This window comes from Phalacrocorax carbo, chromosome 30 (assembly GCF_963921805.1).
Source record: "Phalacrocorax carbo chromosome 30, bPhaCar2.1, whole genome shotgun sequence".
NCBI lineage: Eukaryota > Metazoa > Chordata > Aves > Suliformes > Phalacrocoracidae > Phalacrocorax > Phalacrocorax carbo.
The window spans coordinates 821,327-845,456 of NC_087542.1; the positions used below are offsets into that span (position 1 = coordinate 821,327).

At 53.8% G+C, this 24,130-nt stretch overlaps 3 protein-coding genes across 3 annotated transcripts; 1 reads left to right on the top strand and 2 right to left on the bottom strand.

The window, feature by feature from the left end:
- The first annotated feature begins 47 nt into the window (after positions 1–47).
- On the top strand, positions 48–16,524 carry ATP13A1 (ATPase 13A1). The gene is made up of 26 exons (XM_064475625.1): positions 48–409; positions 1,142–1,231; positions 1,534–1,724; positions 2,068–2,140; positions 2,464–2,619; positions 2,757–2,826; positions 3,487–3,593; positions 4,226–4,355; positions 4,932–4,987; positions 5,597–5,723; positions 5,998–6,135; positions 6,638–6,758; positions 7,377–7,534; positions 8,337–8,512; positions 8,896–9,006; positions 9,503–9,628; positions 9,951–10,059; positions 10,603–10,802; positions 11,195–11,291; positions 11,727–11,908; positions 12,724–12,838; positions 13,432–13,628; positions 14,047–14,189; positions 14,764–14,875; positions 15,124–15,267; positions 16,116–16,524. Exons 1-26 carry the CDS (start codon positions 83–85, stop codon positions 16,224–16,226), a joined length of 3,567 nt encoding a protein of 1,188 aa, XP_064331695.1. The 5' UTR covers positions 48–82; the 3' UTR covers positions 16,227–16,524.
- A 294-nt stretch (positions 16,525–16,818) lies between these two features.
- MVB12A (multivesicular body subunit 12A) lies at positions 16,819–18,838 on the bottom strand. Its single transcript, XM_064437095.1, has 9 exons — positions 18,710–18,838; positions 18,539–18,634; positions 18,345–18,441; positions 18,126–18,252; positions 17,912–18,034; positions 17,678–17,760; positions 17,269–17,333; positions 17,130–17,180; positions 16,819–17,027 (listed from the first exon to the last, which is right to left on the bottom strand). The coding sequence occupies exons 1-9, from the start codon at positions 18,836–18,838 to the stop codon at positions 16,965–16,967; spliced, it is 834 nt and encodes a 277-aa protein (XP_064293165.1). The 3' UTR covers positions 16,819–16,964.
- Positions 18,839–18,940: 102 nt separating this feature from the next.
- DSN1 (DSN1 component of MIS12 kinetochore complex) lies at positions 18,941–24,024 on the bottom strand. Its single transcript, XM_064475632.1, has 11 exons — positions 23,878–24,024; positions 23,747–23,786; positions 22,225–22,572; positions 21,730–21,803; positions 21,459–21,531; positions 20,995–21,082; positions 19,915–19,974; positions 19,658–19,729; positions 19,409–19,556; positions 19,214–19,301; positions 18,941–19,136 (listed from the first exon to the last, which is right to left on the bottom strand). The coding sequence occupies exons 1-11, from the start codon at positions 24,007–24,009 to the stop codon at positions 19,048–19,050; spliced, it is 1,212 nt and encodes a 403-aa protein (XP_064331702.1). The 5' UTR covers positions 24,010–24,024; the 3' UTR covers positions 18,941–19,047.
- Positions 24,025–24,130: the final 106 nt, after the last annotated feature.

Here is a 24,130-nt window from a genome sequence, read left to right on the forward strand (position 1 = left end):
GCGGTGATTCCTCCTGCCTACTGCGCAGGCGCTGGGCGTCCCCTACCGGAAGCGGAAGTGGGGTACTGCGGTCTCTCAGAAGATGGCGGAGGCCGGTCCGGTTCCGCGTCCCGTGGACGAGCTGGTCTCGTCGGTGACGCTTTACCGTCGGCGGCCGCGGCTCCTCCACGGCACCGTGTTGCCTTTCGTGGCGGGGCTCTACCCGGCCTGGTTGTGGTTGTGGGGACCGCGAGTGTGGGCGGCATGGGGGCAGGCGGCGGCGGCAGAGAAGGAGGAGGGATCGGGACCGGGGCCTGCGCCCCCCGAAGCCGCGCTGCTGGCCCTCGCCGCCATCGGGGTCGTCCATCTGCTGACGGCGCTCTCGGGGCTGTGGTCTGTGCACGCTCACTGCGCCCTCACCTGCGTCCGGGTGAGTCCCGGTGCTGCGGCGCCGGCCGCGCTGGGGAATCCGCCGGGGCTGCCGCCGAGGAGCGCGGAGAGGCTCCTGCCGCTCCCCGCGATCTATCCTGTCGTGCGGGGGCGACTGAGGGCGCGGGGGTGTATCCTACGACGTGGCAGAGCCGCGTCAGCCCCGCAGGGAAGCTTTGCACGAAACCGCGATAAGGGAGGGGGGGTGATGGGCGTGAGGAGATGCTTTGTACCGAAGTGTTTCTCCCTGTAGCTGGGCTGGGGCGGTGTGGCTGCAAGGTGGCTGTGGGGAAGGAGGGGTTCAGCAGGTCCCAGCCCCAAAGTGGCGTTGGGGAGTCCAGCAGCGTGTCTGCACACAGGCCGCCTGGGACGAGCTGCGTGTTCAGGGCAGGGGCTGACTGCCCTCACTAGTGTCAATCGTTCCATCTTTTGATGATGGACCAGCCAGTTGCCATTTTTGCAGTCGCTGTTGTAACTGTGTCTTAGTGGCAGCTATATATGTCTTAACTGCATGTGAAGTACTGAATATAATTGTTTTGGAGGGTGCAATTTGGGGGATGGATTGTGATAATCGGAATGTCATTGATTCTAACAACGGCTCCACAGAAGCACCTGACTGTAGAGAGCTCTTTTCTCTGCGTATCTTAATGCGATCCGGCGAGGATTCCTCCCGGCTCGTTGAAATTAAGCATCTGCGATCGCTTTTACGAAGCGTGTCTTGTTTGCGTTTCAGGAACCGTGTCCCAAGAAAGCCACGTTGGCTAAAGTTGTGCCAACCCCCAATAACGGATCGGCAGAGCTAGTGCCGCTCCACAGAGACCAGGTAAGGAGGCGGCTGTCGGGAGCAGAACTGACGTTTGTCATGTGCCAGGGAACTGCTACATCGCGCCGCCAGCCTGCAGCTTGTTAGCTTTTACCTTAAGTAAAGGGGAAAATCAGCTGCAGTGGGTGAAAAGCAGGGATGTTAGAGATTGCACAGTGTTTCCTGGTGCGTGTAGCACGAGCAGAATCGTACAATAACTAAAGTTGCAAGGGGTTGAGGTTTCTTTCTTCAGGCCAGACAGTTTGTGAAGCCTTTGGTGTGCGTTTAATTGGTTGGGTTTTTCTTTCCCCCCCTCTCTGCAGGGTGAGGATGGGCAGGAGGCTCTGTCCTTTGAATTTCAGAAAATCAAATACTCATATGAGATAGACGGCAAGAAACAGTTCCTTCCCGTAGCTTTCCCTGTGGAACATCCCCTTTGTTACTACCAGAATGCCCGAGGCTATCAGGAGGACAAAGATATCCGAGCAGCCGAGAAGAAATACGGTACCAACAAGTAAGTTTTGCAGGCGCAGATCTCTCCTTGCCAAAGTATCCCAGTGAGTCAGGAGCAACGGTGTCTAACCACAGTTCTAGTCCTGTTCTTTAAATATCAATTATTCCTGGCACTTGCTTCAAATTCCTGTAAGGGCAGATAACGGTATCAGACCAAGTGGTTTTATCCAGGGTGGGTTATAATTGGAAATTAATTGCATATAACAAACTAATTGAAGCAAAGTAATTGAAAACAGAGAGACTGTGGACATTCTGGAGTACGAGAGGCTGCAGGTGGCTTTTGGGTTGAGCTTTTGCTGAGAATCTGGAACGTTTAGGCTAACAAGGATTCAATTCTTTCCCAGGGCTGAGATGGTGGTGCCGGAGTTCTTGGAACTCTTTAAAGAAAGAGCTACGGCTCCGTTCTTCGTCTTTCAGGTAAAATAAAGAAACAGAAAGAGCTGTAAATACTTCTCCCTGCTAAAAAATGAGAGGATTCTTTACAATCTTGGCTCGAGGGCCATAAATCAGCTGGCAGCTTTCTAAAATCAGGAGTGGGTTCTGTCCTTGCCCCGTGAGATTGATTTTACTTCTGGGAGTGACCCCATTTCTCCCTAATGAGTTACTGTGATTTTCTGGTTTTCAGGCTTCCTACAATTAAATGCGTACCAAGTTAGCTAAAAACAAAATTTTCCTAGAAACGGAAGACTTTTGTTTTCTGAGGGAGGTCAGAACCTCTGCATGTCACGTTCTCCCCACAGGTGTTCTGCGTGGGCTTGTGGTGCCTGGATGAATACTGGTATTACAGTGTTTTCACCCTCTCCATGTTGGTTGCGTTTGAAGCTTCTCTGGTCCAGCAGCAAATGAGGAACATGTCAGAGATTCGAAAAATGGGCAACAAGCCATACATGATCCAGGTAAGCAGAAGCAGAGAGGCTGGTGCCTGAAACTTATGACGTAGGTGTCTTTTAGCTGCTTTGCTTTCTCCGGTCCTTTTCCTCTGGTCCTTTTCAGGTGTGTGCAGGGCTTCTGAACGCGCCTTTTCTCCCTACAGGTTTACAGAAACCGCAAGTGGCGCCCTATCTCCAGTGACGAGATTATTCCAGGGGATATCGTTTCCATTGGTAATGATTTGTGCGATAGTTGTAATCAAAAGCCTGTTTAAAATCAGATCCTTTCCTGTGCCTTAAGTTGTGCGTTAAACTGAACCAGGCATAAACATCTAATGGTCTTGGTCGGGTGCTTTTGAGGACTTTGACTCATAGGTGTCACAGCTGAAGGGTCCAAGAGTTAATTCCTTGGGTCTCTTGGACCTTCTAGTTGTCTTAAAGAAAGGTAAATGCCTGATAAATCAGCCTCAGATTCTTCATCTTAGGATTGTGACGATGAGGAGTTCTCAGAGCTCTCTTCCTCCTGACAAATCTTCCTAGAACGGAAAGGGGAGGGGTGGATCTCTCTCTCAACCCTGCTCTCCCTTTTAAGCTTGTATTACCCCGGGGTGTGATCCCAGTCTCTGAAGCCTGAACGGCAGTGAGAACTAAGCAACTTGATTTTAAACTTTCCTGGTCTCAACAGCGACCTGACAACCTTCAAACCCTTTCGGTTCTCAGCAGTGCTGAGTGGGTACATGCTGCAGCAGACTTGGCAGCCCACGGGAGGTTTGAAGCTTTAGGAATCTCCTGTATCTCGGCTAAACTGAAGGAGAGCTGGGCCCTGCCAGACAAACGGCCAAACAGTCGCTTCTGTCTTTGAGCTTCTTCTCGGTTTTAATGTATTAATTGCAGGCCGATCGCCTCATGAAAATCTAGTGCCGTGTGACGTGCTGCTGCTGCGTGGAAGGTGTATCGTAGACGAAGCGATGCTGACGGGGGAGTCTGTGCCACAGATGAAGGTCCGTGTGAAATGTCCTCTGTGCCGTCCCTTTGTTGCAACCTGGAAAAGGAGAAATTCAAGCCACTGCAGCATTTGCGAGTACAAATTAGCCTCTCTCTGTGAATGCTGGCCCAGGCAACCTGGTCTGTTTGTTATTGGCTCCCTATCAGTGATTGATGGGCTCTGGTAAATGAGAAACAGAAATGTCTGTTTTGTCTGGCAATGTCTCCAGCCTTTGGGGGATGAACTGCATCGTGTGGGCATGGCATCGCCCTCCTACGCATTCCCCAGTCTGGATTCCTTTGGCCGGGTAGAGGTGGGAGGAGGAACAAGTGTAAAGCACTTCAAAACCCTGACTCTTCCTTCTTTTTGTGCCAGTGGGTGACTTAAAAATGATAAAGTAGTTCTTGCAGAGCCTCCCTTGCCGAATTCAGCACGCCAAGGGTGAGGTAGTCCCCCAAACCCAGAATTCCCACAGATGCCAGGCTCTAAACCGAGACCGATCGGGAGCTGAATGGCGTGTTAAGCTCTGGATTCAGTTCAGGCCGCCTTCAGCTGAAGCAAGGCTGAGAACGTCTTGTGGGATAAGAACAGAGAGGAACGCTTGTACTTCACCTCTTGTGAATCTGAGACCTGAATGTTGCCCTACAGGAGCCCGTGGAGGATCTCAGTCCAGAGCACGTCTTGGACATGCAGACAGATTCCCGCCTACACATCATATTTGGGGGAACAAAGGTGGTGCAGCACATCCCGCCCCAGAAAGCCAGCACAGGACTGAAACGTATGTACCTGCACAAGTTCTCTCTGAGAAGGCATGTCATATACCCAGAGGTTTATTTTAAATGGCCTTGAATCAACTTCTTGAGAAGAATCTCTTTAAAGAGATGATTCCCCCAGGGAACAAAGGATGGGACAAGAGGAAACAGCCTCGAGCTGCGTCAGGGCAGGTTTAGGTTGGGTGTGAGGGAAAATGTCTCCCCTGCCAGAGCGGTCAGGGAGTGGCACAGGCTGCCCCGAGAGGTGGGGGAGTCGCCGTCCCTGGGGGGGTCAGACACCGCGCAGATGTGGCCCTTGGGGACGTGGTTTGGGGCGGGGGGGGTTGGGCTGGGGCTGGATTTGATGACTCAAGAGCTCTTTTCTGACCATAGTGATGTGATGATTTCAGAGGGCGTCATTGGGTCGGTCTCCTTGGCCCTGTCCCTAATGGTTTGCTGTGATTATTAGACTGCTGTGATACTCTATTAAAGTTGATGACGTCCCCTTCTAAGTGAGAGGAGGGTGTAGCTTCAAGTGTGTTCTGTCCGTAAATAAAAGATTTACACTAAGCTTCCCGTCTTCCTTCCTGCTCCTGTTCCAGCTGTCGATAACGGGTGTGTGGCATACGCCCTGAGGACCGGCTTCAACACCTCTCAGGTAAGACGTGAACGTGCCTTCTCACCTCTGTCTTGTCGATGAAGTTGGTTGTGTTGTTCAGCGCTTCGCTGCAAGGAAATGCTTGTGAAGTACAGCAGCGGGAAAATACAGATCAGGGCGTTAAAATCGGTTGTTTGTTTGGAAGAGGAATAAATAAGGTTGCTCTCTGTGTGTCACAAAAGTGATCTGATGTTTGGTGCAGAAGCGTGAGGGTCAGGATTCAGGGTTCCTTTTGTGACTGACCGCACTAGGCACGTACTTCAGCTCTTGGTTATCCCTGTTTCTGTCACAATAATTGTTGGAAGAAGGCAGCTGAGTGTGTTCGTAGAGACTAGAGATGTGAACGTGAGCTTTTTCGATTGAAAATTGAAGACTGCTTCAAAGCAATCATCAGCTTGAGTGACTTGGCAACGAGCTTGGGGTTTTTTAACAGATTAATTATGGGTGACTCCAGGCTGCTGCCTATTAAAAGGACCACAGAAGTTGGAATAATTTTCAGGCTCTGGCACCAAAACACCACAGTGTAATTTTAAAATTGGGTTTCATATTTTTAACAAACTACTGCGTGCGGCAGAGATAGCTTCTTGCACTGAAGGCTGTTCTTCTCAGGGGAAATTGCTACGTACAATCCTCTTTGGGGTGAAGAGAGTGACAGCCAATAACTTAGAGACCTTCATTTTCATCCTGTTCCTGCTGGTCTTTGCCATTGCTGCTGCAGCATACGTCTGGATTGAAGGTGAGATTTCTTCTTGCCTCTTCCAGGTCTCTACACAGGACTTGTACCAAAGCTTGTGGGAAGGACAGTTGACGTAATTTCTGAGAGTTACAATAGCTGGGTTGGGCTGCGCCAGTGTTTCAGTGTAGGGGCCCACACTGCATTCTGGATGCTTTTCTTGCCCTCCCACAGCCCTTCCTAGGTAGGTGAGCTTCTTTGTGGTACTCATCTTAGTTCTGTGGGGCACACAGCCTGAGGATGAGGAGATATACAGGTCTCCTGTCTCGTTCCCTAGGCACCAAGGATCCCAGCAGGAACCGTTACAAGCTCTTCCTGGAGTGTACTTTAATACTGACTTCGGTCGTTCCACCCGAACTTCCCATTGAGCTCTCGCTGGCTGTCAACACCTCCCTCATTGCCTTGGCCAAGCTCTGTAAGTACCAAGCCTAAACACAGAAACAAAAGTAGGGCTGCTTTCGTGTCCTCTTGTGGAGCTGTGAGGAAATTCCTCGCTGTTGGTGTGAAATTACTACAGCGGCCTCAGTTTCTACACAGTGACAGTGTGGGGTCTGGAGCTGGGGTATATGAGGGGGTTTAAACTCTGAAGAACGTAAGAGGTGTGTGCTTTGAAGTGGGGCCTAAATCAAGTGTAGGAGGGAATACATTCATATGAAAGCCTGCTTGCTCAGCAGTCCTGCATTGAGCAGGTTCGTCTGTATGGAACAGGGCGGTCAATGGCTTCTACATCACTGCTACAGCTTGGTGTCTATTCTGGTTTCAAATGCCACAAAAATTCAGAACGGGGAGTTAAGTGTTCGTTAACTCTAGCTGAGAACAGCGTTGATAGCTCCTGTCTTGTGATAAAAGCTGCAGAGCATCCGCTCCTGGCTTTGTTGTAGCTGATCTCTCACAGAATTTCTTCTCTTCTCTTCTAGATGTGTACTGTACGGAGCCCTTCCGCATCCCCTTTGCAGGCAAAGTTCAAGTTTGCTGTTTTGACAAAACTGGCACGTTAACCAGCGATCACCTCGTAGTGAGGGGAGTAGCTGGGCTCAGGTAGGTCCTGGCTGATTTTCGTTATACGATCTGCTGCGCTCTGGGCGCTGTGGGAACTCCTCTGGCCCAAGTGAAATCACATTCCAGTGGGGAAGAGAAGATAATCAGGGACACAGAGGGTGAAAGAAGTGGATTGAGCTGGAAGGAGAGCGGGTCGTTGGTCTCTGGCAACGAGTACGGGCTCGGGGCTTGTGAATTTACTTGTCTTGGACTTCTTGCATAAGGTTTTTACATGACTGAGGTCTTCGCTGCTCCTCTGTGCAGTAGCATCCTGCCTTCTCGTTCCGCTGCCATAATAAGCTGTGCTTGAAGGCTCGATGCCGCAGCAGAGAGACATCCCTGAGTCCTTTGATTCTACTTAACTGTGTTAGTTCAGGCCTCTGGTTCGAGAGTTCTGCTTGAATCAGGTTTGCTCTGGAGGCCTGGCAAAAATGGTGGGCTTTGGCACCGTTTGCAGTTGAGACGGCACCAGATTTCCTATGGCTTTGATCTCACCCTGAGAAGCTCCACTGTTTACTGTATTAGAGTAGGAATTTTTGGCTGGGAAAAATTCCAGAGTTTGTCTGAGGTATGTGAATGGCATCTCTTAACATGGGCATCTTTTTTTTCATGCTGCAGGGATGGGAAGGAAGTGATGCCGGTATCTGACATCCCTATAGAAACCCACCGAGCGATTGCTACTTGCCACTCGCTTGTACAGCTGGATGATGGGACGCTGGTGGGAGACCCGTTAGAGAAGGCAATGCTGATGGCTGTGGACTGGACCCTGACCAAAGGTAAAACCTCCTTCCAGCTCCTCACTGGCTGATACCTGAGCCCTGTTTAAATACGCTGTGGGTTGTGGGTTTTTTTTTGGGGGGGGTGACGACGCTAACACTGTTTTTGTCAGTTCTGAGCATGAAATTACTTAGTCCCCGGAGATTTCCCATGCCTCATGCCGGCTTTCTGCAAGGAGTGAATCCCAGCTGGTACGATCCCAGGAACTGGTTTGAGGCATCAGAAATCCTTGCAGTGCGTGTCTGAGGGACGACAAATCGCAGAAGTTCATTCTCGGGACTGCAGATACTGCAGTCTGTCACTGGCACGCTCAGGTTGGTGTCCTTTAGTTCTGATTGTGCCGACTCAGTAAAATCAGGGCGTGATTAGTGCAGATGGCAGCAGTATAAACAAGACACTGTGGGTTTTGGCATGGTCTGCGGGCCGTCTCTCTGGAGGCTCTCTGCCCTGCTTGCTTTTGCACGGGCAGGTAGAAATCTTCCAGAAACACTGTGTACGTATCCCACTGAAACCCATGCTGTTGTGGTTTGTGCTTCTGGGTTCTTACCTGTGATGATAATATCTGCCATAAATGCACCTTGAACCTGCTGTGGAGCTGTTCGTACTAATGCTCGTAGGTGTTCTGATCAGTTCTAGCCCTTAATCCTTGGCACCAGAATTTCCAGTTCTGCACGCTTGTATCTAAGGAGAGGAAATTCATATGATCTCGGTGACCTGTGGGTTCCTTTGGGACCCGAAGGGAGGGATGTTGCTTTTGATACCGAGAAACCTTTCAGGATTTCCTGGTCTGTTTGTTTCCAGATGAGAAAGTTTTCCCCAGAAGTATTAAAACTCAGGGACTGAAAATTCACCAGCGCTTTCATTTTGCCAGTGCCCTGAAAAGAATGTCTGTCTTGGCGTCGTACGAGAAGATCGGCTCGACTGATCTCTGTTACATTGCAGCTGTGAAAGGGGCCCCAGAGACGCTGCACAAAATGGTGAGCGCATCTCTCCAGGAGAGGAAGGGCCTCCTCCCCTTACACCTCTGCTTGTCCCTGCCGAGTCTGGAACCTGAGTGACGTAGGGATTTCATCCTGCAAGAGCACAGTGAACCCGTGCCTGAAAACAAACTCCACTGGGGAGTTTCAGGCTAATCCCAGTGAGGTCTGAATATCTCACCCTATACATTCCTGGCCCTCTTGCTTTTGCTGACAGCAGAGGGCTAAATCTGGGGGACCTCCACCTCTGCTCTTGACAGTGAGGGGACCCTCCCAAAGATGCCTCTTTCCCCTGTCTTCATATTTAATGTGAAATGCTGAAACAGGCTGCTGAATTGTCTGAAACTGTATTAATATGATGCTTTTCCCCCCACCTTCTCTAGTTGTCTCAGTGCCCCAGCAACTATCACGCTGTCCACACGGAAATCTCACGTGAGGGGGCGAGAGTGCTGGCCCTTGGCTACAAAGAACTGGGGCACCTCACTCACCAGCAGGTATATCTGTCTGTCTAAGCCTTGAAATTGAGCACCTGTTAAAGGAAGCAGAGGTGGGGCGGGACTCTTCTGGGATGTGGTTGCCCAGAGCTGCTGTAACCGTGTGGTTTTTATGATCTGGGCCTTCTGGGAGGTTCACAGCCCTTGCGTCGTGCTCCCAGCTTTGAATTCCAGCGCATCATTGACCGACACTTCCATTTCCCTGTTCGTAAAGCAGGGTCAGCTCTTTCCTTGTAGCAACGGAAGAGGCTTAGCACTGGTCTTAGCTGTGAACTTGGTTTTATACAGGGATGGGCATGTGTAATTGTTATCAGGGCTGTCTCTGTGGAGCTTTGTTCTAAAAAAGCCTTCCTTCTCGAGCAGCTGGGCACTGTCCGGGGTCGCTCTGCGCGTCTCAGGGCACCAGTTGTGTTTCTAGTGATGCTTTGACCCATTCGAAAACAAGACTGCTGCTACAGAGCAGCGGGTAACACTGTTTGCTGGCTTGCTTCGGCAGGTGAGAGACATGAAGCGCGAAGCTTTGGAGTGTGATCTTAGATTTGTTGGATTCATTGTGGTTTCCTGTCCTCTCAAAGCTGACTCCAAATCCGTCATCAGGGAGATCCAGAATGCATCGCACCATGTAAGCGTCAGCAGCTTCCTATCCTGGTAGCTGTGGTGGTTGGGATGTGGAATTTCAGTACCAGAAGCCCCTGTGGAGCAAGGGCAAAGACTTCCCCGTGGCAAAGGCAGGGAGATGTTGTGGGTGTCGGGTTATTTTTGTGGTGGGATTTGCCCTGGCCCCGAGAGCCTTCATGCAGGGCGCTGCACAGAGCTACATCTCACTGGGGGTGTCACCAGCATCCGAGCTGGGCAGAAGTCCTTCCAGCGTAAAGAAAACTCACTATGAAGTGCTGCTTGTTTACCCAGAATTGATTTTTTGACCCCTCTCGCTTTCCCCTCAGGTAGTGATGATAACAGGAGACAATCCTCTCACTGCCTGCCATGTGGCCCGGGAGCTGCACTTCCTCCAGCGGGAGCACACCCTCATTCTGCAGCCTCCTGTGCGCAAAGGTAGCCGAGCCCGTGCAGGAAATGGCTCCGTGTTTTAAAGGAAACAGCCAAAGCCCTACTGGGGCATCATATCGAAGTTAGCCACATGCTATTAGCACTGCTGCTAAAGGAAATAACTCCGATAAAGGAAATAACTCGCTCGCTTTCCGGAATCCCAGATAACCCCGTGTCCTTTGCCCCACTCTTCCCTGGCTTGGAGTACTGTCCAAACCATGTACGTTCCTCTGCCAGCTCCTAAACTGAGCTATCTGAGCACCAAAATAGCAGAAATAATGGCGGCTTGAAGGTTCAGGTGCAGGTTCAGAGGCCATCCAGGGAAGCTGAGAGCCGGGTCACTGACTGCAGGGAAGGAGGGTCCACATAAAGACCCTACCTAGATGGGAGGTGGGCATGTCACCGTCCTGAGAAGTGGAGGGCCTCGTGTCCGTAGTGCTGAGGGGCTGCAAACGCTGGGGTCAGCGTCTCTCGCGTGGCTGGGATAATTTTTCACAGCCAGGCACCTCACAGAGCACACTGGTGTCAAGCTCGTGCTTCTCTTTCCAGACTCCAGCTGGCAGTGGCAGTCCATCGACGGTGCTGTCGTGCTCCCAATCTTGCCAGCCTCCTTGCTAGAGCTGACGCAGCAACACGACCTCTGTGTAACTGGGGAGGGTCTCTCGCACCTACAGTCTGTGAACAGGCAGCAGCTGCTGAAACTCATACCGCACATCCAGGTGTTTGCCAGAGTGGTGCCAAAGCAGAAGGTGAGAGATTTCAGCTGCTGGTAAAACCCGGTTTTAGCAGAGTCCCCAGCTGGGCTCATATGGTGCCTGGGAGCCACACAGATGCTAGCACGATTGATGCTAAAGCTATTATCAACAAAGCAGCGTAACCTCTCCCAGTATTTAGACCAGAAGGAAGCAAGAACCAGAGCTCAGGATGTGCCACGCTGTTATCCCAAAGAGCGCTAAGCCCGCGGAGCTCGTTCTGGCTCTGCATTCCTAAAACAGCCTGAAGGTGAAGCTTTTGGAGTCTGGGCGTGAGGCCAGCGAGTTCCTGCAGGACAGAAGCGCTTGGCCAAGGCGTGTAACCCAGCCCGAGCTGCAGCGTATCGGAACGTGCAGGGTGCCAATCCTCACCCCGTTTCTTTTTGCAGGAGTTTGTGATCACCACTTTGAAGAGCCTGGGCTACGTCACGCTGATGTGTGGGGATGGGACCAACGATGTTGGAGCCCTGAAACACGCAGACGTGGGTGAGTCCGCGTGCGGGACCCACGTGCGGCCCTGTCTGAGTCGGGCTAGCCTTCCTAAACACGAAACCAGTGCTCGTTTCTCTGGTCTTTTGAGGGCTGGAATTGATCTAACCAACATCATTTGGTGGCATAAACCCAACGTAGAGGAGAAAGGATCTTTGTGATGGTGGAATATCTGCTCTGTGCACACGAGCAGGCAGCAGGAACTGGCTGCAAACATGTTTTCCTGGAAGAAAGAGTCTTCCTAACTATTTTTTTCCCTAAGCTTTACCTCAGCAAGTGTGACATGCCTGAAGTCCCTGTGTAACTTGCCTGCCTGCCTGACGCCAGGTGTAAATAGCAGTTGGGATTCCTGCTTAGTGCAAATGCTCTGCCTTGCCATCAAAGGGGTGACAGCCCTTTTCCCCTGCAGCTAATGTTTTACAACTCTTACAGGAGTGGCGCTGCTGGCCAATGCTCCCGAGAGACTGCCGGAACGGAAGAAGAGAACTCGAGATGGACCCAGTGATGGGAGGCCTGCTTTGCCGTCGATGGGGAGTGGAACTGTGAAGCCCACCTCCCGTGGTGCCAAGCACAGAGTCATGTCCCAAAGAGAGGAACAGTTGGCCATCCAGAGGGTCGGTGACTCGGTGTTTAAAATGTTAACTTACCCTTGCTCTTTGTTCCTCCCATGGTTTACTGCTAATTCATGAGAACTGGAAAGAGCAGAGTATGCTGGGAGGTGTGAGGCACTGGTGAGGCCCCACCTCGAATGCTGGGCTCAGGTTTGGGCCCCTCGGGACAAGAAGGGCCTTGAGGGGCTGGAGCGTGTCCAGAGAAGGGCAGCGGGGCTGGGGCAGGGTCTGGAGCACAAGTGTGCTGGGGAGCGGCTGAGGGAGCTGGGGGGGTTTAGCCTGGAGAGGAGGGGGCTGAGGGGAGCCCTTCTCGCTCTCTGCAGCCCCCTGAGAGGGGCTGGAGTGAGGGGGGGTCGGTCTCTGCCCCCAAGGAACGAGCAATGGGACGAGAGGAACCGGCCTCGAGCTGCGTCAGGGCAGGTTTAGGTTGGGTGTGAGGGGAAATGTCTCCCCTGCCAGAGCGGTCAGGGAGTGGCACAGGCTGCCCCGAGAGGTGGGGGAGTCGCCGTCCCTGGGGGGGTCAGACACCGCGCAGACGTGGCCCTTGGGGACGTGGTTTGGGGAGGGGGGGGGTTGGGCTGGGGCTGGACTTGATGGTCCTTGAGGTCTTTTCCAGCCTTAACGATTCTGTGATTCTGAAAGACCAGCTTTTCCTCTTCTTATCCTGAAATAGCAGAATGGGTTTGGGCAGAGAAGGTGCAGCTTTTCCAGCCTCTCAGCCTCACCTTGGAGCAGGGGCGTGGGAGAGGATAGCGCAAGATCGTCTTTGATCCAGGCTGTGATAATGAGGTGTGCGTTTGTATCTTATTTGCCCGCAGGAGCGGATCAGTCAGGTTCTGAAGGATTTGGAAGAGGAGCGTGTACCAGTTGTGAAGCTGGGGGATGCCAGCATCGCAGCCCCCTTTACCTCCAAGCTCTCCTCTATTCAGTGCAGTAAGTGCATAGTGGGAGCTGAACAGCTGGCATGTGTCCGGAAAGATGGGGGCGACCTCTTTAGCAAGGCCAAGGACAAGGGGGAATGGTTTTAAACTAAAGGAGGGTGGATTTAGGCTGGATCTAAGGAGGAAATTGTTTACGCTGGGGGTGGTGAAGTGCTGGAAGGGGTTGCCCCGAGAGGTGATCGATGCCCCATCCCTGGGAACACCCAAGGCCAGGTTGGACGGGGCTGTGAGGGACCTGATCTGGGTGAAGATGTCCCTGCTCACTGCAGGGGGTTGGACTGGAGACCAATAAAGGTCCCTTCCCACCCAAACCAGTCTGTGATCTCCCTGTGTCTGGGTTCCCTGAGGCGAATAAGTCTAGATGTAAAAGAAGCCAAGACAGAGGGTGCGGGTGGGGAGAAATGCCCCCAAACCCACGGCCTTGCCAGCTTTTTGTGTGGAGCCAACCCTGTGGTGGTTTCTTGGCTGGGGCCACACGCAGTGAGGGGTTGGTTTCCCCCTGTACTGCTTTGGAAAGGAGAGGATTGAGGGACAAAGCCCCAGAACCTGTTTTGTTTCCAAACGCTGCTTCCTCTTGCTCCTTAGTCTGCCACGTGATCAAGCAAGGTCGTTGCACGCTAGTGACAACACTCCAAATGTTCAAGATCCTTGCCCTCAACGCCCTGATCCTTGCTTACAGCCAGAGCGTCCTCTACTTGGAAGGGGTGAAGTTCAGTGATTTTCAGGCAACCCTGCAGGGTCTGCTGTTGGCCGGCTGCTTCCTTTTCATCTCCAGGTCAAAGGTAAGGGGAGGGAAGTGCGTGAGGACGGTGGCTGGTCGGTGTCAGTCATACCAGGATTATTGAAGGAGAGCCTTTCTCTAAAACCCCCATTTATTTTAATAAGTTAAGTCTGCAGTGCTGGAGGGGGTGGGTTTTTCGGTTCCCTTGGATGTGGGAAGCTCCCGAGGCCAGCGCTTGCTTATGGAGCGTCGTGTGATTGCAGGCAGCTTTGTGCAGCTTACGGGAAGAGCAGGTGGAAGAGGTGGGACGGGTTCAATCGAGGCTGGTACTTGCAGCAGCTAAGCTGTAGGTCTCACGTCCGCGAGAAGTGGAATTCTTGCCGGAGTTTCCCGAGAAACACAAAAGTTAGTTGGATTTTGCTGGAAAACTGCCCAGAGATGGTCAAAACAAGTCAACCCTGCTTGCTTTTCTCTGCCAGCCTTTGAAGACGCTTTCCAAGGAGCGCCCGCTGCCAAACATCTTTAACCTCTACACGGTCCTGACAGTGCTGCTGCAGTTCCTCGTGCATTTCCTCAGCCTCGTGTACCTGTACCGCAGCGCCCAGGCGCGCAGCGATTCCAAGTAAGTGGCTCTTCCTCCAACGCTGGAATGTTTTCTCCGACTGCTGCTAAGCAGGAGGATGGAGAGAGGCCTCCCTCACCGAATGCTTTCCTGAGCGCACCGAGCGTTGGGAGTTTAATGTGTTAGATGTGCCCAGAAAAAGCATTTTTGTTGTGCATTGGTGGCAGCCCAGCGCGGCGGGGAGGCGATGGAACTGGTGGGAGTATGGTCTGTGGTACGTTGTGGTTCTGATGGTGTACTGTCCCCATGCTGGGAGGGGAAAGGGAAATAGAAATAACGCCAGTAAGGAGAATTACTGGAAAGTTAAAAAGGAAAATGGGGGGGTTTTTTCTACTTGATTTTTATTTTGTGAAAAAACGCGATGATCACCTATGCTGGCAGCAGCTGCAGCTCGGCTCTCGCCCGTGCAAGCACGCGTGTCGGACATGGGGCTGCGGCTAACGGGAACCACCAAAATATGGGAACAAATTGCGGTTGCCCAACAAAACTCCCACGTAGTTCAAATAAAGGGTGGTTTAAATAAACTGGTGATTCTACGTCCGGTCTGCTGATCTCCAGCTTTGTTCCTTTTCAGACAGGAGGAGTTTGTGGATCTGTACAAGGAGTTTGAGCCCAGCCTTGTGAACAGCACTGTCTACATCATGTCCATGGCGATGCAGATGGCCACGTTTGCTATCAACTACAAGGCAAGCCACGTTTAAGTCACGTCTGCAGCAGCACCAGAGAAGGGACTTTGTAATTAAGGTGCAATAGCACAAAACAGCGTTCTTCTCTGATCGTAAACTACATTTTTGTCAGTGCTCTGCAGGGAAAACCTCCCTCTTTTTGCACCAAGTTGGAGCCGAGCTTCCCAAACTGTGTCGGGAATTGCTCTGCATCCCCTAGTCCGGACGAGTCCAGCCTCTGCTCACGGTTTCTCCCCGCTGTGTTTCAGGGCCATCCTTTTATGGAGAGTTTACGGGAGAACAAGCCTTTACTGTGGAGCATCGTCCTTTCGGGACTCGCCATCGCGGGCCTCCTCACGGGCTCGTCGCCAGAATTCAATGAACAGTTTGGCTTGGTGGAGATCCCTACGGAGGTGAGCAGGCAGCGGTTCTCTGTCCCTACCGAGTTTTACCCACGGTTTCCAGCGGGAGGACGGGGCTGAACCTGCCTTCAGCAGCTCTGGAGGAATCCTAAGGTTTTTACGTTGATAGCTCACGGGAGCACTGACCACCTAAGTAGTTCTGAGTGAGAGGATATGGTTGTGCTGAAGCAGGACAACACAAGAAGGACATGGAGCTCTTGGAGCGGGGACAGGGGAGGACACAGAAATGCTCCGAGGGCTGGAGCCCCTCTGCTGTGAGGCCAGGCTGGGAGAGTTGGGATTGTTCAGCTGGAGAAGAGGCTGCGGGGAGACCTTATTGCAGCCTCTGCTTAAAGGGGGGCTGTAGGAAGGGTGGGGGCGACCTCTTTAGCAAGGCCCAACGTGGCAGGACAAGGGGGAATGGTTTTAAACTAAAGGAGGGTGGATTTAGACTGGCTCTAAAGGGGAAACTGTTTACGCTGAGGGTGGTGAAGCGCTGGAAGGGGTTGCCCCGAGAGGTGATCGAAGCCCCATCCCTGGGAACACGCAAGGGCAGGTTGGATGGGGCTGTGAGGGGCGTGATCTGGGTGAAGATGTCCCTGCTCACTGCAGGGGGTTGGACTGGAGACCAGTAAAGGTCCCTTCCCGCCCAAACCAGTCTGTGATTCTCCAAATTTTTTACAGCACACCCTGAAGTTTTTACAACTTAGTGACGCTGCGAAGGGAAGAAGTTCAAGGCGTAGCTCAGCAGTTGCCGCAGAGAGCGATAGCGCCTCGCGGGGCAGAGGCTCCGTTCTGCGGGGCCGGAGTAACCGATGAGAGGGAGGAGAGGGACTAACGGCTTGCGTTTGTTTTCCTAGTTCAAGATCGTCATCACGGAAGTGTTGCTGGCTGACTTCTTCCTCGCCTTGTTAGTGGACCGAATTCTTCAGTTTCTGCTGGGGAGCGCAAAACTTAAAGTGCCTTCCTGAAAGGGATTCCGAGGTCCTCGCCCCCAGCAGCGCTACGCGCGGGACAGCCCCCAGGGCCCTGTTTCACCGTCGCGAGAATCATCTGTAATTCTTTTGACAATAACTCTGATCCCGTTCAGAAACAGGCGTGGGGAAGGGATTCTTCCAAATCATGCGGAAATCACCTCTGTGAAACAAGACCTGACTTTTTAATGTTTCCAGGACGCACCACCAACTCGCGGGAGTTTTGTACTGCCCTAACGTTTAAGGAAACGTTTACAGAATTTGGTAACTAAAATGAGAATCGATGTATTTTGAACCGTGTTTTGGAAGTTCCTTTGTGGGGCCGAAAGCTTTGTGATGTTTTCAATAGCCAACGAGACCGAGCGCAGGAGTCAAAACGGGGAACAAAGCGAAGGCGAGGCCGAGGGGTAGGAGCTCTTACGCTACAGAAACACTAGAAACGCCCTCGCAGGAGGTCACGGTCAGAATAAAGAGCCGTAGCGTTGAAAAGCGCAGGAGAACAAACGCTGCCGAGAACTTCTCTGCGCTGCCGGACGTGCCAGCCCTGAGACCCTGTCTGTCAGAATCATTACAGAAATGCTTTGGCAGGTGAGAAGAGAAACGCATTTATTAAGCAATTCCTGTAATCAGGTATCGATTTGCATTTCTTCAGGTACCCTGAAATTTGATCTGAGAGGAGCTCAGCCCAGCTGGATGTTTGGCTGTGGTTTATAGCCTCGAGGTAGACTCCGGGCGCTAACAAACGCTGGGTGGGAGCCTGGCAGCGGCCGTCCTTTCGACTACAAAAGCGTAATTGTACTGAAAAATGAAAAAATGAAACCCAACGGGTCAGGACAAGACCTCGCTATTTGAGAAATTCAGAACAAAAAAGAGAGGTGCGGGACAAGAGCAGCCACTTACCTCCTTCTCGATATCAGCAAGTGATTTAACATTCAGGTCCACAAGGAGAGCCTAAAACCAAAACCCCCAGAGGCATCAAGTGTTAATTTTGGTTAGTTGGGAGGTAGGGCTGAAAGCAGCAGCTTAAGGGAAGACTCACGTTACTGCCAGAACTGAGCTTGCTTTCGAATTTGGGGTGTAGTGTGAAAGGCACTCCCTCCATAGCTGGGAAGAGAAGGGAGAGGCACTTTAGGAACGGCCCAGGAACCACACAATTAATTGCCGCGTAACGCGGGTGAGTGGAAGGGGCCACCTTAGCACCCAGAGACGAGGCTGAGCGAGGTGTCTGTGCTGGCTTAATTCAAGCAAGGAATAACTTTCAGGAAGGGAGAAGTCCTTAACAAAACCTCCCTCTCAAAGTGTAGCTCGATTCCAGCCTTTGAAGGGAACACTGGTGCGGAAGGACTTGGGTCCGAACCAACTACCCGCCCAGCTTTGGTTTTAAAGCACTCAACTACGGCTGCTTTACGCAGCTTCCCCGCTTGACTCCAGAGGAGGGAACCGTTCACCTGAGAGGCCGTAGATATTGGAGGTGTCGTAGAGAGATTCGTGCTGAGAATCGCCCTTGACGCCGCACCGAGCCGCGGGTGCCCTGGAGCACAAGAGAATTAAGTAACGGTCTCACCTCGGGGTCTCTCGAAGAACGGGAACCACGAGGTGGCACCAGCAGCCGCAGGATTTATTCCCAGACTGGTTCAGGTGAGACGGGGGAAGGGAATAAAAAACTAGGAAGGTGGATGTACTTTGGGTGTGAGTCAGAGGCCTGGAGCGAGAGCTGCTGCAGGCCTGTGCTGATCGGCTGCGCCTTGGGGCTGCGTTTCGAAACTGGCCCTTTTTTACACCAGATGGCAAAATTACCCATTTCCCTAGGAAAAAAAAAATTAAATATAAGAGGTTTTTTTGTAGGGCTGGATTGAGGGGCTGCAGGGTGGGGGAGGGGGGACAGGACCCCCCTACCCTATTTTCATGTAGTGTGGGAGGGCTTTGCTCTTGGAGCTCAGCTTGATGTCGAAGACGGCCGTCTCGGCGGTGTCCGGTGGCAACAGCTTCACGTACACCCGTTTTTTCCGGGAGAAAGCGATCCCTGCGGATGGGGGAAGCGGGTGACGGGACCGGGGGGTGACCGGGGGCCGGCCCCTCCACCGCCTTCCCCTCCCCCGGCTTGGGGGCACTTACGGGACTCCGGGAACTCGGGGGCGCGGGTGTAGCCGGTGGGTTGCGGGCTCCGGTCACTCAACACCTGCACGTCGGTCACCACGGCCCCGGGAGCCACCTGTACCGGGACGGGACCTCGGTACCGGGGCGGGGCAGCAACCCCCCACCCCGGGGCTGGCACCCCCGGCCCCGCCGCATTCCCCCTCGCCCCGCACCTGGGCTCCGCCGGTGCTCACGCACAGGTACCCGCCGCCCTTGTGCCCGAAGCCTTTGCCCAGGTTGGCCGCCGCGCCCTCCACGGTAACGGTGATCTGCGGGAAGCGGGAAGGTCAGGCCGCAGTGGAACCGGGCAGCCGAACCCCCTCGCCACTCCGTCCCGCCCCTACCGGGGTCCAGCCGGCGGGGGCTGCCTCGGGCGAGGCGGCCCAGGCTACGCCGGTGAGCGGCGCCTCCTCCGCCGCCGCCATGGCCGCCGCTTCCGCCCCGGTAGTGCCGGAGCTCCGCCTTCCCCTCATTGCTGAACCACCATTGGCCGACGCAGACGCCGCCAACGAGGATTGGTTGAAGCGCTCTGAGCGACGCAAGAGTTGGCCATTAAGCGGCGATCGACCCCCAGCACGGTTTCAAAGACGGAAGCGCGGGGAAACCGGGCACCGGGCCGCCACCGAGCTCCCACCGCCTTTATTGACAGCAGCACCGACAGCCCGCAGCCCCCCCACCCCGCTCAGCCATCCGGCGGCAACGTCTTCCTCGGCGGAGCAGAGATCAGCTTGCGCACAGGGGAGTTCTCCATATGCCGGAAGGTCCTGGTGGCTGGAACGGGGAAAAAAAACCACCGTTAACGACCCCCATAGAGGCTTCCACCTCCCCCTCGAGGGACTCCCGCTTACCGAGCTGCTCCGACAGGCGCTGGAGGTACTGCTGGCTGTCCTGACTGAAGGCCTGCAGCAGTTTCACCGCTTGCTGGAGTTCATCGAGCTGCAAAACCAAAGCACAGCAAGAAAAAACCCCCAAATGATGAAAAATTGCTAAGATCCTTACCGGGGGTGGAACATCTTTCTTCTCAGGCGGCCGAGAACACTCACCACGAGCTCCATGCAGCTCAAGACCTCCCCCTGGTCAGCCAGGATCTTCCGGTAGTCGGGTTTGGTGCTGAGGACTCGGGCCTGAGACGTCTGGAGGTAGCTGAGAGGCTCTGCCTGTCCCTGGCTCCTCCTGCATTCCTCCAGCCGCCTGCAAGACGAGTCCCTCAGCTTGGGCAGGGCTTTGATATTTCCTTTTTCTTTTCAAATACCATAGAGCCATAAGAGGGAAAGGGGGAAAAAAATCCACACCTGGACGTGCCTTCGGCGCTCTCCTGGTGGCGCAGCAAGAGCCGATCCCAGGCCTGAGATTCAGCGGTGAACCTGCGGAGCGAGAGGCGAGGACAGGGCTGTAGCCCAGAGCATCCCTCCGGCGAGCTGAACTACAGCGCAGGCTCGCAGGAAAACACAGCTGAAGGATGAAATGCACCCAAAATACCCTCTAAGAAGAGGAGTCCACACCTACAGTGGCAGCAGGAGTTCTAGGCTGGGGGCGCAGTCACTCTTACCTGGCAATGTACTCCTTAACTTGGGCCACCGACTCATCCAAAGCAGAGTCCAGCAAAACCCTAAAGCACAGATCCAACATCAGCACGGCGGAGGGAGGTATATATGTGCCACACGTACATCACAGAGTGCTCCGTGCCCGCTCAGAGCTTATGCAGCCATTGCAGAGTACGAAAGAGGAAAGTCTCCTCAATCTCCTCGATAAACGACCCCTGAATATTCCCGGTGCTGGTTGTCCGGTGATGGCGTCAGCCCCCAACAGCCCCGTAGCCGCAGGTAACGGGGTTACCCTCTGCAGGTTTAGGTGACTGGGCCATAAAGCAAAAGCAGGAAGAGAGAAGCAGGGAATGGCGGAGGGGTTTGGGCAGGAAGCGACTTTAAAGCTTCTCTCCCTCCAAGCCCTGGAGCAGGCAGCTCAGAACCCCGTCCACCTTGACCTTGGGCAGCCACGGCGTCTCTGGGCCACCTCTTCCACTCTCACCAAAAGAATTTTGTCCCAATATCTGATCTAAATCGACCCTGTTTCAGTTTAGAACCGTTACCCTCGTCCTGTCACTACGCCCCCCAATGGAGTCCCTCCCTGTAGACCCCCCTCACACCCTGGGAGGCTGCCAAGGGACCCCCTGGAGCCTTCTCCCCTCCACACTGAACACCCCCAGCTAGACACGATCCTCCAAACCCACGATCCTCATCAGCCACGTGCAAATACCTGTGACTTTTATATTTATTCAGTTAACAGGCAAAATCTTATTTGATCTGTCTTTGACCTAGGAACCACTCCCCCTCTCCAGACCCTGCCTGTGCACAATGGGGTAATATCACGCTTTCTTTCCCATTTCAAAGTTTCACCCCCTAAAAACCTGCCGGGATGTCTGCACATTAGCCTTTCCTCGCTGGTTCCCTTACACTTGCCCAGATGAGGGAAGCCAGCTAATGAAAAAGTTTGATGAACACACGTGAGGGTGAGGGAGGTTTATGCCGAGGTACGAATGCGTTTTGTGTCCAGGCTTCCCCCTTCCCTCCCAAAAGCGCGACGCCTCGCTCCCGACGCTCCACGGGGGAAGCGTTCGGCCAGGCCTTACCCTTTAGGGTCTTCTATGCAGGTCTTCAGCGTTCCGTCCCGCTTCAACTTCTGCACGTATCGCTTCAGGTCTTCTGAGACCGACTGCACTGGAGATGAGAACAAAAGAAAACAGGATAAAACAACGCTCGTACCCACTGCCTAGATAATTAGTAATAGTGAGAAACGAAGCTGGTTCCTAACCCGCAGATACTGTTCTGATTCCTGATCAGAAGGCGTTCCAGTTATTAATTACACTCTTTTCTGAAATAACAGCCCATCTCTGTGGCCACGGTTTACTTCGGCGTGTCCGTTCGCCTTCCCTCCTGGACACTGAGGTCACGCGCAGCATCTTACAAACATCATTCCCCTATTTTCGGCCGCGCTCCCCCCCTTCTAGAAAACAGCTCGTCCTGAGAGGACGCCAGGGAAGGGGTGGTATTTTAAAGTCAGGATTCCCCGTGCTGACGCAGCATCGCACCCTACCATTAGCTCTGAAAGCCTCGGGGCTGAAGCCGTCACTTTGCTTCAAGACATGTTCGAGCTTCTGTGCAGAAAACTAAGAGAAGAGAGAAAAGAACGTCTTAGCACCCGAGTTGTCCGACAAAGCTTGTGGGAGGAGTCGTTACTGAAGGAGAACAAGTCTCTCCTCCCCTCGCAGGTACTTCACAGCTTGGTTATATGGAGCAGAACGTACATTTAGTGGCAGAAGAAAGGCAAGAGGAAAAAAGTCACTTTTTAAAAGAGAGGACTTTACCTGGAAACTAGACAACAGCAGCATAGAAAGCCGGTCTATCTCTGGCAGATCCAGGCTAATTGATTGGCTCAATTCTGAAAAATCAGAACAAAATTGTTTGTGAGCAATTAAATTCACACTAAGCTGCGAGTGGCTGGAACGTTCCTGAAAGATACTAAAAGCTGTTGTAGAGAAGTGCGGTTTGCGGGGTATGGGAGGAGCAGGAAAGAGAGAAACAGGACTCCTGACAAGGAAAAGTCACACTTAGGGCTCAACCATGGAAATAAAGACAGACTGAGAACCACAGAAGCTGTTAACACAGCATCTCCTTTCATCCTCAACCACCCAGACCTCCCAGATCACTGCCAACACGGACATCCATGGCTACTAGTTAGGAATAATGCAACCAGACTTAACTACCCTAAAGATTGTGCCATGAAATTCAATTTCAACTTGCCACAGGCTGCCCTACAAGTTCGGAGAGAGATGGATAAAGGGAAGAAGCGGAGCAGGTACCAGTGACATCCTTGTGAACAGGAGGCAGAGATTTTCGGCGTTTTGTCCCCTTCAGGCTCGAACGACACCAAGAGCGACGCTTGGCTTGAGGAGTGGAGAGGAGCAGTCTCGGGGACAAGTTAAAAGAACTCAACATATGGTCTTTCCTGGGACTCCTCCTACAGGGAGACAGCTTCTTGGGACTAGGTCCAAGGAAGCTTTTCCTGAGGCTGGGACTTCGGTGGGATCTTTCATTCGTAGCCGCTCTGGCGGTCTCACAGGGACTAACATTATTCTTGCTAATGGCAGTTATGTCAGGTTGCTTTACAGACTGCTCAGGATCCACCTTCTTCTCTCCAGGGTCAGGATCTGAGAAAACCAAACACAATCAATATATTTCATAGAACCATAGAATGTCCTGAGCATGAAGGGACCCGCAAGGACCATCAAGCCCAGCTCCCGGCCCTGCCCAGGACACCCCAAATTCACACCGTATCTCTGAGGGCCGTGTCCAAGTGCTCCTTGAATATCGCTGGGCTGGTGCCGTGATGCCTCCCTGGGGAGCCTGTGCCAGGGCTCCACCACCCTCTGGGGGAAGAGCCTTTCCCTAACACCCAGCCTAACCCTCCCCTGGCACATCTCCCTGCCGTTCCCTCGGGGCCTGGCGTTGGGCACCAGAGAGCAGAGACCAGCCCCTCCTCCTCCTCCCCTTGGGAAGAAGCTGCAGAGCGCCATGAGGCTGCCCTCGGCCTCCTCTGCTCCAGCTGAACAAACCAAGGGATGAGAGAGAAACAAGAAATGAGAAGAAGCTCCGTTGCTGTGCGGGTGCCAGAGCAGGGGCACAGGCTGCCCAGGGAGGCTGTGGGGTCCCTTCCCTGGAGACATTCACCCCCCGCCTGGACGCAGCCCTGTGCCCCTGCTCTGGGGGTGCCTGCTCCAGCAGGGGGTGGGACGGGGTCATCTCCAGGGGTCCCTTCCGACCCCCACCACTCTGGGATTCTGTGGCTTCAGCCGCTCCTCGTACGGTTTCCCCTCTAAACCCTTCCCCAACCCCGTGGCCCTTCTCCGGACACTCTCCAGCAGCTTTATACCCTTTATATTCTCTATATCCTTTATATCATGGATATCCTACACCCTGTGGCGCCCAAACCTGCCCGCAGCACTTGAGGCGAGGCCGCCCCGGCGCGGAGCAGAGCGGGACAATCCCCCCCCCCCCCTCGCCCGGCTGCAAAGCAGGGCTCGATGCCCCCCAGGGCACGCTGGTGGCTTGTGTTCAACTTTCTGTCTGTCAATGTGCAAACTTGCTTGTTTGCAGGGTCAAGTGAAGAGGAAAAGGGTCTTTCCCAGGGATGCAAAAGCACCGAACCTGTTCTTCGCGCTTTGCTTTCTAGCTCGCAGCAACAGCGCCGAGGTGCGACGGCTGCATCACCGCGTCACAGCCTCCCCAAAGGCCGCCGGTGCCTCCGGTTCTCCCTTCCAGCTCGGAGACTCCTCTCCCGGGCCGGCCAGCCCTCCCCGCTCCCCGGCCCGCCGCCGCCCTTACCTGACGCTGCACCCCCAGGGCGGGCTCCGCCGGCGGAACGCTGAGGGGAGGGGAAAAACGGTTAGGAGGCCGGCAGCGAGGCCTCCCCGCGGGCTCCCTCAGCCCAGCCGGGTCTCCCCCGCGGTGCTCACCTCCTCCTCCGCCCCGCCGGCCGGCGGGGGCGAGGCGGCTGCCGGCCCGCGAGTCCCCGCCGGTGGCTCCTCCATGGCGGCCGCGGCGGCCGTTGGGCGCGAGGCAGGGCGGGAAAGCGCCGCCCGGCGCATGCGCAGAGCGCCTCGCCCCCTCCCGCCCCGCCTTCCCCTGAGGGAGCCCCGCCGCCTCAGAGGCCCGGGGGGTGCGGGGGGAAGGCGAGGAAGGGAAGGAACAAAACCACCCAAAAAAAAA